General features: G+C 34.8%; 4 protein-coding genes across 4 annotated transcripts in view; 3 read left to right on the top strand and 1 right to left on the bottom strand.

Annotated features, from left to right (window-relative positions):
* Positions 1-1235, top strand: part of LOC109585132 (sushi domain-containing protein 2-like) — a 4216-nt gene extending 2981 nt beyond the window's left edge. Inside the window, exons 2-6 of the mRNA XM_020001082.1 lie at positions 4-184; positions 241-377; positions 430-598; positions 650-757; positions 867-1235. Coding sequence (XP_019856641.1) covers positions 4-184; positions 241-377; positions 430-598; positions 650-757; positions 867-1120 — 849 coding nt within the window. The 3' untranslated portion in view covers positions 1121-1235. The remainder of the gene's footprint in view (positions 1-3; positions 185-240; positions 378-429; positions 599-649; positions 758-866) is intronic.
* Positions 1236-3732: 2497 nt separating this feature from the next.
* Positions 3733-7852, bottom strand: LOC105314069 (uncharacterized). The gene is made up of 3 exons (XM_020001087.1): positions 7513-7852; positions 7138-7455; positions 3733-7088 (listed from the first exon to the last, which is right to left on the bottom strand). Exons 1-3 carry the CDS (start codon positions 7757-7759, stop codon positions 4555-4557), a joined length of 3099 nt encoding a protein of 1032 aa, XP_019856646.1. The 5' UTR covers positions 7760-7852; the 3' UTR covers positions 3733-4554.
* Positions 7853-7957: 105 nt separating this feature from the next.
* On the top strand, positions 7958-12511 carry LOC109585131 (probable helicase with zinc finger domain). The gene is made up of 7 exons (XM_020001081.1): positions 7958-8042; positions 8409-8480; positions 8529-8617; positions 10483-10598; positions 11121-12114; positions 12208-12415; positions 12471-12511. The coding sequence occupies exons 2-7, from the start codon at positions 8465-8467 to the stop codon at positions 12509-12511; spliced, it is 1464 nt and encodes a 487-aa protein (XP_019856640.1). The 5' UTR covers positions 7958-8042; positions 8409-8464.
* Positions 12207-16415, top strand: LOC109585135 (probable helicase with zinc finger domain). The gene is made up of 9 exons (XM_020001089.1): positions 12207-12609; positions 12931-13012; positions 13155-13478; positions 13521-14162; positions 14294-14447; positions 14495-15458; positions 15514-15948; positions 15997-16087; positions 16137-16415. Exons 1-9 carry the CDS (start codon positions 12589-12591, stop codon positions 16352-16354), a joined length of 2931 nt encoding a protein of 976 aa, XP_019856648.1. The 5' UTR covers positions 12207-12588; the 3' UTR covers positions 16355-16415.
* The last annotated feature ends 6 nt before the right edge of the window (positions 16416-16421 follow it).

Raw genomic sequence — 16421 nt, 5'->3', positions numbered from 1 at the left:
GAGAATATTAATATACTATCTGATGTCTCTGTTACTCTTTCTGATGATTACTATGGGAGCACTGTTGGTTTATTGGGTCAATACAATGGTAAACCAGAGGATGATCTACTGTCAAGAAATGAAAACACAACTTTACCCTCTAATGCAAGCACTGAAGAGATTCATTACGAATTTGGATTGACATGTAAGTAAAGACTGCCAAAGTATTATGAGTTTAACAATAATACTAATTTTACTCAGGGATTCTTGAAAACCCTCTTGAAAGCCTCTTCACTTATGATGACACTGGTAGTTGGAATACATTTTATAAGCCTGACTACAAACCAATATTCCAGCCTCAATTTAATGACTCAGCACTTGAAGAAAAAGCACAGGAGGTAAAAACAAGTCTATAGATGTAAAATAAACAGATGCTAATACTTTTGTTAGATATGTGGTGATGACAAGCTTTGTTTATTTGATATTGCTGCTACTGGTGATGTGAATATTGGGCAATCAACAAGAGAAACTGGTCAGGAGTTAACAACTATTACCGAACTCCTAAAACCTACATGTTTTTGTTCGGAAGGATATGAAGGAGTTATGTGTAACGATACTAGTAAGAGCATTAAAAATTAGAATAATGCTGAGGTTTAATCTATTATTATAGTTCTACAAGATTGTGAAGAGGATTTCTGTCTTAATGGTGCTACCTGTCAAATAGTAGCTGGAGCTTATTTGTGCATATGTTCTGATGGTTTCACTGGACCCAACTGTGGTATGTATCAGCCATGCATTATTTAAAATATCATGATATGCATTTATGCGTTTGTAATGTTCTTAGATATCTAAGTATGATGTATGAAGTTACCGTGCCTCTTTTGTAGGTACAAAAATTGTGGTTAGCAGTCCTATTCCAACCACTTCAACAACTCCACCAGGGAGTAATAAAGCATCATCAGTTAATACCTGGATGATTATCAGTATAGCACTAGTTGTTGTCCTTCTCATTGTAATTGTGGCTGTTATATCTGCATCAGTATGTCTGTGCTTCGTTAAAAGATGTAAAGTTAAGAGTTACACCAGAAATGAACATGATGCTCAAATAATTGAGAAGTTTGAAATGAAATTAAAGAACTAAATATTTACAAACGCATCCTTATTTTGTTACTGTACTTGCTATTAGTGTTGTTTTTTGGCTCGAGGCCAGTCTCTGGCCTATGTTGTTTTAGTATAGTAAATTAATTTTAGTCATACACACTCAGGATTAACAACTTGAGGTTAATATAAGTTTGCTGTGATATGACAAGGAGATTAATAAAGTATTTTCAAACTGAGTATGATGCCTGTTTGCTTGTCAGCATCCTTTATCATCCAACATTTGACCTTTATAATTATAACACCCAGTAAGTGGGGCAATTTCATTGAGCGTGGTCTCCATATAGTTGTGGTTGTTGCATAGGTTTTGTGATTAGCATGTACAATCTCTGCCTTTATGATGTTAACAGTGTTGTTGTACTAAATGTTTAAAATTTGATTGAATAATTCTTGCAAGCCTTGTGGGTGTAGCTCAGATGTCTACATCACAGTTATAATACATAAAGCTAGATTTTTCATCTCATTTTATATTATTATGATTGGTTGTATAACGAGAGCACTAAAGTGCGTACCCTCGCCACAATATGTATGCAACAGTTTTAACAAATTAAGAGAAAATAGTGAAAGTTTTGAGACTGAGAATAAGCTACAGCATGTACTAGATTTAGTAAAACTTAGTGAATGTTTTGAGACAGAGATTGATTTGTATTTTTAGACAGGGAAGAAGCTCCAGCATGTATGCTGCACTGCTGCATGCTAGCTAGCTGCAGCAATGTAAAGGTGTGGCTGCAATGAAGGTGTGGCTTAAAAGCTTTAGTTTTTCTCGACTTTTAAACAGTTTAGCTTACATTTGTTAGGCTCTATTTGTTGCATACAAACTGCTATCTAGTCTCTGGTGTTTACAGACTCTGGCCGCTACTTCGGGAGAAGAGAGCCTCGTCTAAACTCACAAGGTATGAAAGTTTGGGCTATCATATCTTTAAAACGAAGACGATTGGAGCAATTTCTTACATATTATTTAAAGATGAGGCATTGTTCTATTGCTTCATTTGTCTTGCTGCTTTTTAGCTTTCACCACGAAAAAGATATATTTGTACCGACTACACTGATTTGGCGATATTGTGAGCTTTCTCTGCCTCGGGAAGATGAGTCAAGCCATTTTCCAGACAGAGAATAACTTTTTCTATAGCTAGTTTTGATTAGAAGACTATCCAGGACTTCACAAGAAAGCAGTGTCAGCTCAAAAGTGGAGATCAAGCGAACACACACACACACACACACACACACTGACAGGACGATCGCAGTACCATAGATTGTATACTATGGCAGTACCCTCACCTATACGCCTACGGCGTGGGCGAGGGCAAAAATCATAATAATTTACTATTTGCAAATAGTGTTCTAGCCTTTAGAAAAGCAACTTTTAAGTCATGTTAGCATAGTTGTCGATTTAAAAAAATATAGCTATGTTATAAAATATTTGTAAACAATCATTTTAGGCCAAACTGAAATCTAACACAACATGTCACTGTTAGCACCCTCTGATCCTAGGCTTCTCCACTATTTCAAGGAAAGTTGTTGTGTAAAAATCTCAAATATTTAATGCTACAATTGTAGTACTTTTATATGTCACTATGAGCATGCACCTTCTTTAGTATATTATGTGTCACAGTGCTTAGGTGCCTCTCTTTGTATGTCACTATGTATATGTACCCTAACTCTTACAGTATATGTAACAACATTTGGTTGTCTCTAACTGTTTTTGAATGTACTTTCTCCAAAAAATTAGTGAGTATTAATTGAAAAATTTTCAACTTCTAATTTATAGCAAAAAAACATGTTGCTATACCCAACTGAGTTTGAGCAGAAGTGGAAGCAGCTGCATACAATTTATGAAAAAGTAGCCCTGCATAAATGTAGCCACAATGATCAATTTTGATTATCGAGACAAAGAATTATTAGGATTATCACAATGTATATACACGATTATTGCCCATCTCTAAATACTGTTTGTGTTTGCACACAGTGTTGTGTAAATCATAATCAAACACAATTTTTATGGGTAATGTGTAATCAAGAGTAAATAATATTAGGGTGTACTCTTGGTGTAATGAATGATGAAAATGTTATTTTAAAATAAAAATCATATTGCCGATAATTAATTTTATCTGATTTGAAAAGTAATAGAGTTTTGTAGTCAGGTGTGGTGTACTCATGCAGGTGCTATCAGTGAATTTTATAGTTGTTCCAAAATTTGACAAAATACTATACACTACATACAGAGAGTATTTTTCCAAAATTGCTTGGAGATAGTTTTCAATTTTTATAATTTTTCTAATACATATATTCTTTTTTAATACAAGTAATGCACTGTATAAAAATTTTGAGCTAGTTTCAATAAAAATTGGGTTCTTACAAATAGTACAGGCCTGGGTATTTGACCAAATTTCACTAAAAATAATTAGGAGACATTTTTCTATTTTTATATTTTTTGAGCTGATTCTAAACAATTTAAAATTTGCTACTGCATTGTAGTGCTTGTCACCTTATAAAGCATTCTGTTTAGTTCACTTAGCATATACTGTGGAAAACAACTATGCCTAGCCTCATTGATTTTTTATAAAATCTTTTTTTCAAATAGTTCTTTAAAAAATAGGCTAATTAGAAAGTACAAAATATAGTAGCAATAAACATGACATTACTTTGTATAGACTATATGTACAAGTGTAGCAAGATACAATTTTCTGTGTCAAATTGTACCTACATTTAGTTCTATTATTGGCAATTGTCTTGAATCTTCCCTTTCTTTCATGGTATCTTTCATTACATTGATGATTTCTTTCAGTAAAATTGATACAAACATATCAATGTCAATTCTTATATATTCAAGTGAACAGTTCAGTAAAACAGCTTCAGAAAAAGTCCCTAAAGAAAATAAATATTCAGGTTTTGTTGTTTCATTTGAACTATCAATATTGCACACTATTTTCATTAGCTTGATGGCTGTGTCTGATTGTAGCATGTTACTGATAGGTAGGCATTGCACATAGAACACTAAAAATAGTTCTGACATTTTGTCTGTATCATTATTGTCCAGTGTGAAGTACATCTGAATCTCATTTAAATGACTCATTTTAGAAGTGACATCAAACAGAGCTTTTATCTGTTTGTTTGTAGTTGCATCAAGTTCAATTGGTAAACTGAGTTGTGCTATCCCATTATTCTGCCTGAGACCTGCTAATAGAGAGGATAAAAATATTTAGTTTATTGGAATAAAGGACTCTTTCTTATCCTTGCAGCTTGAAGTTGAATTTTTTTATTTTGTTTTAACATTTCTTGTAGACAAGCACCCATACTGCTGGTAAATACACTTTTGTCACCTATTTTTACACTTAGAAACTTCAGTGTATTATTGGTTTGAAGAATACTAAAGAGTTCAATAGCATGTTCAGCTGTGTCTATCGGTACTGTTAGTTGTCATATCTTGGGATGAGAGTCAAATATTAGTTGTGGTGAATAACATATTGGTAGTATCAAACAACGCAGTCCCTTTATGTGTGGAAGGAGTGGTGACACAGTTGCATCTATTTCTAGTGCTTTCAATTGCATGTCAATGTCTTGTACCTCCAGTGGTGGTAATTTATAACCAAGCATGTGCAATGAAAGTGATTGTAATGTTTTATTGCTTTGCAGCAATTCTTCAAATGCGTCTGCAGACAAAAAATGAAGTGTATTACTAGTTTTAAAAATTATACCAATTGAATTGCTTGACTCATATGCTGTGAATGACTTGATAGTTTCGTTATAAGCTAGCCCTTTTATGATGCTAATGACAAGGCTCACTTGACAACAGTTTAAATTCATTTCTTTTAGTGTTTTGTGCTGCTTTATTTGTTCACTGCACATGTCAGTGTATTTTGCATCATCAGATTGAGAAAAACATTGTGTTTTGATATGTAGTATTTTTATTTGAGGTAGGCACAAAAATTGTAGCAGTGCATACGAAGGGGTATACTTACCCATATAAAAGTTGTAATAGCACTCTTGTATATTTTGTATTGGTAGTGGTTTTAGTAAAGTAAGTACTAATTGATCAGTGGGCTGATTTAAAAATACATCTAGCCTTTCACAATGAGGTGGTGTTGGTTGAGAATTGTTGGTTAGCTCATCAGTGAAAATTGATATTATGATGCACCCAAGGGAATACTTTTCGAGATGTAAACAGTTCCATTTTATTTGAGAATTGTTTATAAGGTAGCTGAAGCACAACCAGTCAAAACGGGATATGTTATTCAAGCGCTTTAAACATATTGAGTGGTTGGTAAATGATTGTGAAAAGATGCGGCATAATTTTTGATTCTGTGACTCGTATAAGAGTTGAAGAAGTAGAATAATTTCATCATTTTTCTCACAAAGAAAAGTCTTGCATTCTGAATCAGGAGAACTGCTATTGTAAAAACTAAAGCTTTTACATGCTTCAAATCTAAACAGTGCATTTCTTCTGCACTGTAAATCATATTTTACATTTCTAAAATATTTTTGATAGCTTTCATGCTCAAGATGACTGAGACCTGCCACAAATCTCAAACACATTTGAAAGTGATCATCATTAAAATGATTTTTAAATACCTTTTCTGTGTCAGTCTCAAATTGAACAATCCACCATGCAGCTAGAAATTCTTGAATGGTTAAATGAATGAACTGATGTATTTCTTCATCGTATTCTCTAAATGTTGTTATCAATCCAAGGTATTCTTCTTTTACTGCCTCATTTGCTAACTGCCGTAGGTAACTTGAAGCGAATGTCATTTTTGTTTCAGCCAGGCCAGTATAGGCTAAATGACATAGCTCTTTAAAAGGAATGAGTAACTGTGTTGGCAATGAAGAAAGATTATCTAGCGAATAAGGATCGATCTCATCCATCGACTTTTTTTCTACATGCTTTCTGATAGTTTGTAAGATAAAATTATTGTACAATTCTGTGAGTGATGTTGGCAAATGCCCTTCATTTTTACAATAAACTAAAATGACCATAGAACAAACTAGTGGCACATAACACAGTGATTGGACATCTTTTCTTATTTTAAGGTCATTGATGAGCTTTACAGCTAGTTGTGAATTTTCATTTGGATCGTCTGTGTGCACTAGTTCAAAATTGCAAGGATACACATTAACAACATCATATCCTTCTTCATAATCTGTTAGATCAATGATAATTTTTTTAAGAATTTTTTTTGCTTTTTCACTATCTTTTTGAAGTGTTTGTATTATTACTCTAGATATTTCTTCCTCAGAGAACCCAATTACCTGGAAATGCTTGTTAAAAGAAGTGATTCTTGACAGTTTTGATGAGGCATGGCTACGAGATGTAACAACTACTGAACTTTTGCATAAACGCTTTCTTTTAATGATGCTAGTTACTAATGATGACTTTTGTAGCTCTAAATTTAATTCATCCCATCTATCCAATATTATTAGTAATCCTTTTCCATTTTCTTCCTCAAACCACTTACTTACCATGACAACTTCATGACATTCATTTTCAAAAAGGCCTGCAAATGTTTGAGCTGTAGCTATTTTTTCATTTCTCAACGGGCAATAAAGTATCAGATCATAATGTTGAATGAGTTCTCCATCAGACCACATTTTCAAAAGCTTATGACAGAGTGTTGTCTTTCCGATACCAGGAGGACCATCTATTAGTACTCGGACAGGCGAAGAACTGTTTGGACAAAGGATATCATTTTCAACAGTTACCTCTATGTATCCTGAAAACGTAGGAATCATATCTATTTGTCCTCTTAGCATGTGCCATGCTGACATTTTATTTCCTGATTTTATGCTTGAAGATTCCTTCTCTACTATAACTAATCTACCAAAATAGTCTTGTTCAATCTTCGGTGGCCAGTCAGAAACAACAACAGGCTGAACTTTGTATTCCTGTTTCATAATCTCAGCGTATTTGTGAACTTCATTTGGTAGTAGATCTGTGGCAATTTGCTGGCCTTGACCTATATATGGGTTTATAATTACAATGAATTATAATGCACTACTTGGTACCTAATTGTTGTAGCATACAGGAAGCAATTCGAGCTGATGAGCAAAATTTATCACTGGTCAATTTAAATGCATGGCAGACATTAACCAAATAGTACTTCTCATCTTCTGGGTTAGGAAATGAGTTTAACTGTGCCTGTAATTTAGACACTAAGTAGCCAGCTTTTTGTAAATGAGATACTCCAGTAGTAGTTAGTATGTAATTAAGAGTTTCAAATGATATCAATTCTTTAGCGTACAATGTGTAGGCTATGATGCAAAGGTTGGCAGTGATGGCCTCAGTGAGGTCAACATAGTTTTTTCTTAATATATTATTTGGACCTGCAATAGATATGTATATAATGTATTTGGCATAAACATTATATATATAATACTTACTGTCTGTTACTGGACCAGGGTTCAGTTCAATATCTCCTGATAATATCATAATAATAATGAGGAAAGAACACAATAAGTTACATCCTACAAAGCTGCCAAAAATATTCCTAGTACATCTGTTGCTGGATCTTGTTTTGCTGCCCTCTCTAGAGTTTCCCTTATTTCCACTACAACAGCTAGGAACAGTTGTAACTTGACAAAGATTCCACATTCCAATGCTGGCTCTCCACTGTAAGAGGTTTATCATTTTCCTGCAATAGACTCTCAGTGTCAATCGAAGACTTAAAAACTAGCTGAAAGACACTTTATCTCAGTGCTGTTTCGCCTTTTCCAAAGGTCACTGGAGCCTAAGCTGTTATGAATAATGGCAAAATGAGTGGTCAGTTTTCATAATCATATTCATGAATAATTGACCTTGAGCCACACCCTAAAAATGACTCGGCACTCTGTAGATGGTTTGTCAGGATTGTGCTAGACTATGCTGGTTCTATTTTCTTCTCTATCCAGCAAGAAATTAACTTTTGTGATTGGTGAGTTGTAAAATTTGTCATGAATTTATTCTGGATCCAGATATATGTCTCAAATTGTTAGTATACATGGGCTTACAATATTTTTTATAATATGCACCTGATATGTATATCTACTTACCTGCTACCCGGTATGTGGCTAGTATGTGGCGGGATAAAATTTTTATGCACATTAAATTATGGGTATAGATCTATAGCAGACTGCCAATACATAGTCTACATTATATTAACATCAAAATTTTGTTTGTTCTTAGAATATTTGATGTTATTCATAGCTTCACATGTAATCCATAATCACATGTAGTCCATATTCACATGTAGTCCATATTCACATGTAGAGTGTAGCCTATTTATATTTTTATCTTTTAGGTCAGTCCCCTTATCTTACTTCCTGTATTCATCACTTACCTGTGGTTTAACAGGGAATGGCAGGGCGCCAAGGTATGTATGAGCCTGCTCTTGTCTTTACCAGCTATTTTAATGGGGCAGGTTCTGATATTCATCATCCACAGTTCACTACACGTGGAGATGGAGGAAGAGTTCTACAGGGAAGTGTTCATCAGAGACGTTACCCTTCTGTAAGTTAAGATGATACACACTAGCAAAATTTATATTTCAGTCTTACTTTGAACATCTTTGGATAATCATACAGCATGTAGAGTAGAATCTGGTATAACATGTATGTGGGACACTGCCAATGCAATTTCAATAATAATAAACATTGTGTCTCATACATGTACTAGTGTCTAGATTTACTCCAGTCTTTTCTTGCCATGCACTTTAGCATACAAAATAACCAAACTAAAAGGCCTTTTGTCCTTACTGTTAACGTTGTTGCTATTATCACTTAGTCTCGTGTAGCCAGACCCATCCCCCTTTGTCATGAGACTAAATATCACTGTCACTGTCATCATCCCTTCACCATCTATAGAGAGATTGACTGTCTTCAGACCCTTCATTGTCAAATGAATTTGCTATTGACATGTGTATGTGCTAATGTTCTTCATGCAGAGAAACTATTGCCTTTCTACACTAGCCCTGAATTAATACCGTATAGCGGGAAATGTTCATGGCCCAAAATTTTTGTGGATTTTGTGTTTTTTCAAAATTCATGAAAATAAAATCCGCAAAAATTGATTTAATATGGTTCAAGATGGAACCCCACAAAAATTAAAGACACGAAATTAATTTTTTTCAGACAGATTCGCGGAAATTTTGGGCCACAAAATTGATTTTTTAGATGGATCCATGAAAATTTTGGGCCACGAAAATTTCCCACTATGTGGTATACATTTCTCAATCAATGAGCATTTTGTCAAACTACCTCCATACATGTAATGCACATTCAATACCATATATGTCACCAGTAGCAGCTGGAACAAAATGCTATTAAGATAGTGTGGATGACATGACAGCCATTGAAGCAGTACTGAACCAGTTAAGAGTAGCATTACTCTGTGATGTGGCACAGTGCCATGATTATTATACTGATGATGTGTTAACACACCAAAGTTAGAGTAATTACTATAGTGCACACTGTGAACAGCGGTTCTCCAAACGGCATTAGACTCTCTTTACCTTGTCATGGTTCTTGCCAATTTGCATGCATTGTAAATATACATGTACCGTATTTCCTCGAAAAGCTGTCCTTTGAATAGTAGCTGCATCCATATAGTAGCCCCTCTGTGCTTGTAGCTATTGTAATAGTAGCCGCCCTCTAATAGAAGCTGCAGTTAATTAAAATTTAATTAATTAATGTGTCACGTGTGCTCGTTCTCCAGCAAGACCTATAGTTTCTCTCCTATTATTGGGCTCTATATTGCCTTGTAGACCTGGTGGCCTCTGATAACACTCGATTTCCATGTCTCCCAACGTTTAGCTCAAGTTTGCTTGATTTCTACACAATGGTGTCAATGGGTGCGGTCACATGCAGGCATGACCGGCCACGTGTTTTCTAGGAGGGATATAGTAGCCGCCCTCGAACAGTGACCACCCTTGAATAGTAGCCCCTGTTGACTTGAGCTGAAATTTATAGTAGTCGCGACTAGTAATCGAGGAAATATGGCATGTAAATACTAAATAGTAGTGTCTTCAGACCCTTAATATCCCCCCTAGATAGTGGAAGGGTGTGACAGAGACTACATTGTTGCATGAGTACATGTATGTGCAGCTTAAATTGTGTTCATGTTACTTATACTGTTACATTTGTTTTATGTTTTGTATTCTGTTTTATAGCTATACAGTGTATAGCAACCACAAAGGGAATTCTTCATGGAGATATACATAGCTCAATAGTTGTTTCCTCAAATAAAGCCATAACAGCGTTGATAAAATATGTGCTGTTACATCATGACTCTGTATATCATCACAGCATGACTAATAAACTCTTATCCCAATATAATAATTTATTTATGAGTTTTAGAGCACATTTCTCTATTTCTAGAAAGTACCTGATGCCGCGCACATGAAACTACCTGTCACACTAGATAACTATAAAGCAAAGTTCACTGCCTTACTCTATTATGAAGAACTGGAACACATTGAACTGTTGAAGAAGAAGTGAGTTTTAATGGCATACATAATTTATAGCATGATAGCTAAATCATTGGGTGAACCAGCAAAGCCCTTACTGGTGCAGTCATTCTATTTTTAGTATGCAGGACAAGGGTTCATAGAGAGGGGGGCACTGGGATTTCCCCCCCACATTAGGTTCCCCCCATTCATGCTCATTGTCACACCATTGATACAAATATACATGTACATTCTATATTTACCGTATAGCGAGTAAATTTGGAGTAGCTAAATTTTGGTGATTGGCAGATTTTCATTTGGTGGATTTAATTTGGTGCCATTGAGCATGTGTACATGTATAATGGCTCAAAATGGCGGGTTTTTATTTTGGTGAATGGCTATCAAAATGCCAAATTCACCAAATTTAATCCCCTCCAAAATTTACCGCTATACGGTATGCAGAAGCCAGCACAGTTCAGAGTTCTCCCTCTGTATGAAAGCTTGCAGGGTGTAGTGAGGGGCAGAGCCCTTAATGTTTATAGTCTTGTACTAACTTAAATTTTGCTTTAGGTGTGATGGTTGTTACACCCTGAAAAAATGTCAGCCACCTTCCTTAAGATATGATGAAGAAGACTACCCTGATAATTTCTATTGTCTAGAAGGAATGTCATCAGCACAGATCATGTATGCTACTCAAGCCAGTGATCGACACGTTACTTTTAGCATTGGTCAGCGTAGCTATATAGCAAGCATTCTCAGTTGTAATTATTCAGATATTGACAATAAGCTTTACATTTGTTTCAACCAGCGTGGTGAATCAATTAATAGCATTAGGGTTCAGTTTCCTTTAAAAGTCAATGTAACATTTGATGTAAATCACAGTTATTTTGTTGGCCTCAATGAAGGAGTTACGAGGATAAGCATGAATGTGTTACGTCGTCTTATACCTATACCAGAAGATTTTAAAAGCCCTCCTAAAAATATTAGCATTAACATTAGAAGGCACCCACATGGAGGGATTGATCTTGATCCTGAGCAGTATCCAGCATTAGAAGCAATACTCAGTAACCAATGTTCAGCTCCTGTACTTGTACCTGGTGCTTTTGGCTGTGGTAAGACTCGTCTTCTTGCTGTGGCTACAGAATGTTTCTTCAGAGAGCATCGTGAGACTGGTCACCCTTCACCTTGTCGTATTTTAATCTGTTGCCATCATCAACATTCTGCTGATGTTTTTATGGATAGTTATTTTAACAAAATGCTGACATACAAGAAGCACCCATGGCCAGTAAAAGTTGTACGTGTTACAAGCTCACGGCATCGAGTTGATTATCCTGGTTATGTGCAAGCCGCCCGTTTCAATAATTCACCATACAAAGATGAAACTTCTTTTTTATTGGTCACAACATTTGGAGGAGCCCTGACAATATCTAGACGGGTTGAGCCTGATTTCTTTACTCATATTCTAATTGATGAGGGAGCTCAGACTCGTGAACCTGAAGCTCTTAGTCCATTTTTAATGGCAAATGAGAATACTCGTATTGTTATTGCTGGAGATCATCAGCAGGTATACATATATAGTGTATGCAAGCGACATGTATTATACTTGTGGTTAACATGTACAGATCTACATAATATTGCTTATTTTTTCTTTTTATAGGTTGGTCCTCAGCTTCTTGTTCTTGGTAAAGCTCCTCAGCAGTTTGGTTTATGTGTGTCACTGTTGCAACGATTACTAGAGAAGTATAAATCTATTGGAGACATTACCAAGAGGAACACTCCATCATGGAATATTAATTATCGCTCACAAGCTGGCATTTTAGAGTTACCTTCTAAGTTGTTTTACAATTCAGAGCTGAAAGATTGTGGTAGAGTACCATACCACCTCAAGGCTCCTTATCCTTATGTTTTTATATGTTCCAGTTTTACTAATGATATTCCAGTTGATGCTCAGTGTTCTGTAGAGGCTGATAGACTCCTTCAAGCAGTGCAGCTACACAGTGACAAGTTCAAAAGCTGGGAACTGAATGATACTTGCATTATGACTCCAAGTTTAAAACAGGTATTACATTCATATATTGTAATGTTGCAATATGTTATTATGATATTGTAATTGTACATTGTTGAACTTTCCATTATGCCACATGAGTAGTGTGTACCTTATTTTTGAGGATAACAAATTTTACAGATGACCTGCATTCAGAAGTTCAAAAGCTATAATTTTTTAAAAATTTTGCTTATTCAACTTTTTGTACAGTATTGAATATAATTATTTTGATGGAATGTACATTGACATGGACTGTAATTGTATTTTTGTGGAACTTCAAAATCTTTGACTTAAAATCTTACCATGCAGTACTTATTGACAAAAATTCTATGATAGGCAAACCTTATTAGAGAACAGATAAGAACTAAATTTAAGAATTTGAAAGGTGTTAATGTTATCACAAGTTATCAAATGCAAGGTAAAAATTTTGTAATTTTAAAATAATGTGAATTTTGTTTTTCAAAAAATTACATTCAAAATTTTTGTGGTTCGCTATTTTATTTTTACAAAAAATTAAATAGTCCTTGAAATTTACCCACTATACTTTAATCTTTTAATAGGGCAGGAATATCGTATGCTTTTTATGAGCACTGTCGAGAGTTTGGAATTTAATGGTAGACCATTTGATCCTTTGAAGAGCTTCTGTAGTCCAGCACTATTTAATACAGCAATCACACGCTCTAAAAGTCTTGTAGTAGCTGTAGGTAATCCTCTTGTACTGCTGTTGTCTGAAGCTACTATGGATAATCCTAAATGGTGCTGGAGAGAATTCATTTCAAGATGCCTTCGAAATGAAACATTCAAAAGCACTCCTTCTGACTGTGCTCATTTTAAACAAGTAGAAGCACAGTTTTTTCGCATGCTGAAGTGTGAAAACCCAACTGGTAAGAATTTTACTATTTTATTTTCAATTTATTTTGCTTTAGATTTAATTAAATTGTTTCAAAATAAAGGCTACTCTGAAACTCATTCTACAAAAGCTACTACACATGTGCTTCCTATCCCATTATCTACTCCTCTTTTACCTCAACGATCCATTCAACCATCACGATCACCATCTATGAAAGACCAAAGTCAAGTGTCTGCTTCTTTAATAAATAAAATTTCTCCAGCAAGGATGCAACAACCATCTAAAGCTGCACAAGCACCTATAATTCAATCTCTTGCACCAGGAAAGAAAAATCAGTCTCCAGTAGCTAAAAAACAGCCATCTTCACATGGAAATAGACCAGCCAATAATTCTTTGTCGCACAGTATTCAAGCAAAGAATTTATCACCTCAGAAACATTCTGGGCGACCACTGAACAATTTACAATCTAAGCAAAGTCCCCTGGGAAGTCAGCACTTACCTATTAAAAGCACCCCACCTCAAAAACAGAATGAATCTCCATGGAGACAACTTCCACCTGTTAATGCATTGTCATTAAAAAGTACACAACAATTCTCTCCAGACACTGCAGGAAACACGCCTGAGTATTCTGAGCCATGTATGGGTTCTGCTCTTTCCGATGATAGCCAGAGAACAGCCATGAATATCAAGGCTCCATATTTTCAGAATAATACAAAAGGTAACACTTGTAGAACATGATCTGTTATTCCTATTATGGGACATTGCTTCTGATTTCAGTGATATTATTATTGAATTTTAAATATCTATTATAGTTGTTAGTATAGCATATTAATTTCTTTTTTGCTGCAGATTTAATATTGAAAAAGTTTTTTGTGGAACATAATCACAGACCATTTGATAGAAAGCTTTTGACTTCTAGACTGACAAGACAAAACTATAAAGAAAAGTTTTATCAGCTTCTTTGCCGCGAAGAAGAAGAACATGATAGGCTTTTGAAAGAAAGGTGTGTTTTACATATTGAATACTATTTTTTATTTTTTATTTGTACAGATGTGACGGATTTTATACTCTCTCTATTGTGAATGGCCATAGATTCCTTGAAGAGATCCAGTCTAATTATATGGTTTTTGGTCAAATAGTTAGTAAAACATTAGATGCTGATGCAATAGCTTATGCTCATCAAGCAAGTGAAGGCAAAGTTATATTAGATGTTTCTTCTGAAATCATACAGGCAGATATTGTACGTTCAAAAGATAAAGATGACAGGTGTTTGTTCTTAGGTTTTTCTAACTGCCTTGATATTAAGCAGCCAATTCAAGTCTATGTGACTTTTGTTTTGAAGTATTCTTATTTTGACCGTCTTCATAAAGCTATTGACAGGCTCTCATCATCTATGATAAATCGTTTAGTACCAGTTGATTGTAGCAATTTCACAATATCTACTTTAAAGCCTACTCTTTCCAATAGTTATCCAGATATAATTAGTTTAGATTATTCTCAATGCAAAGCCCTAGAAACTATAATAAAGTGTGAGTCAAGTAAAGCACCAGCTCTAGTGATTGGGTCATTTGGTACGGGAAAAACACGTCTACTAGCTCGAGCTGCTTATGAAATATTAGAGAAATCAGAAAGAAATAGGGTTTTAATTTGTGCTCATCATCAGCATTCTGCCGACAGTTTTATAATTGATTATTTTTCCAAGATACGTAATTGTAAGTGGTCTTCAGATGTTGTTCGTTTGATTCCCAGTAGTTCATATAACTTCAAGCTGACCCTTGAACAATATTATCACACTTGGCATAGACTTTCAAGGGAAAAGGAGAGAGATGTTCGCTTAGTCGTTACAACATTTTCAACTTCTCTTCATCTTTATTTATATGCCCGTGTTAAAAAGGGTTTTTTTACTCACATTCTGTTAGATGAAGGTGCTCAAACTCGAGAACCAGAATCTATTGCTCCTCTTTGCTTAGCTGATGATAATACACAAATTGTAATTGCAGGAGACCACAAACAAGTGAGCGAATGCAATCTGCATTGACTTAAATCATTAAATTACTTCTATTTTATAGGTTGGTCCCTCCCTCTTAGTTTTAGGAGAAACAGCAATTCAATATGGTCTCAGTCAGTCGTTATTGGAAAGATTGCACCATGCTTATAATAGTAAAGCTTTAGGTCGCCAAATAAATGTTTTTTCTCACTGTTCTACTCTTCTAACCAACTTCAGATGCCATCATGCTATACTGTCACTGCCTTCATTTTTGTTTTATGATTCTGCATTAATGCTAGGAGCTGAAGCAGTTACTCATCTTCATCCACTTTCCAACTATCCTCTTCATTTTATATGTTCAGGACTTAGTAATGAGAAAGAAGTACATGATAATACTAATGACTTTGAGGTGGATTTATTGCTGTCTAAAGTAAAGAAGTATGTTGATAGTTGGCCAAAAGAATGGGGCTCAAGGAATCTATCTAAAGTGTGTGTGATGACAACTACTGCTCATCAGGTAAAGATTAGAATTTTTTTAATTTTCAATTTCTAATTTTAATTATAGAAATTTAGAGTCATGAATGCAATTCGAAAAAAAACTTCACCATTTAAGTGTCTGAATCAAATTGAAATAAAAACAGTCTTTGATATTCAAGGTACAATTTTGCAGTACTTAATTTAATTACTTTTCATTAATTGGTATAGGTTGTGAGTATGAGGCAATTTTTCTTAGTACAGCAGAGCCTACTACAAGAGAAGGCAAATCTAAAAATCCAACCAAGACACCTTGCAGTCAATATGTATTCAATACTGCATTAACACGTGCTAAATCGCTTGTAGTGTGTGCTGGTAATCCGTTTCTATTGATGACAATAGAAGAAAGCATGGGTAATGAATGCTCTTGTTGGAAAGAGTANCATTAGAAGGTGTATACTTTCTAAAACTTTTGTGCCCCTAACACTTCAATGTACAAATAGCGATCAAATTAAA

Source organism: Amphimedon queenslandica, unplaced genomic scaffold (genome assembly GCF_000090795.2).
Source record: "Amphimedon queenslandica unplaced genomic scaffold, v1.1 AMPQUscaffold_13113, whole genome shotgun sequence".
NCBI classification, from domain to species: Eukaryota; Metazoa; Porifera; class Demospongiae; order Haplosclerida; family Niphatidae; genus Amphimedon; species Amphimedon queenslandica.
Note: the sequence above shows the minus strand (reverse complement) of the source record. Positions and strands in the feature narration are given on the sequence as shown.

Excerpts from the sequence above, each read along its gene's own strand:
- LOC105314069 (XM_020001087.1), bottom strand. The coding sequence starts at position 7,759 with ATGATAAACCTCTTACAGTGGAGAGCCAGCATTGGAATGTGGAATCTT. Across the intron at positions 7,456-7,512 it reads CCCTGGTCCAGTAACAGACA|GTCCAAATAATATATTAAGA; the intron begins GTAAGTATTATA and ends TATCTATTGCAG. Across the intron at positions 7,089-7,137 it reads CTGTATGCTACAACAATTAG|GTCAAGGCCAGCAAATTGCC; the intron begins GTACCAAGTAGT and ends ACCCATATATAG.
- LOC109585131 (XM_020001081.1), top strand. Across the intron at positions 12,115-12,207 it reads TTGCTGGAGATCATCAGCAG|GTTGGTCCTCAGCTTCTTGT; the intron begins GTATACATATAT and ends TTCTTTTTATAG. Across the intron at positions 12,416-12,470 it reads TTCAGAGCTGAAAGATTGTG|TTTTACTAATGATATTCCAG; the intron begins GTAGAGTACCAT and ends TATATGTTCCAG.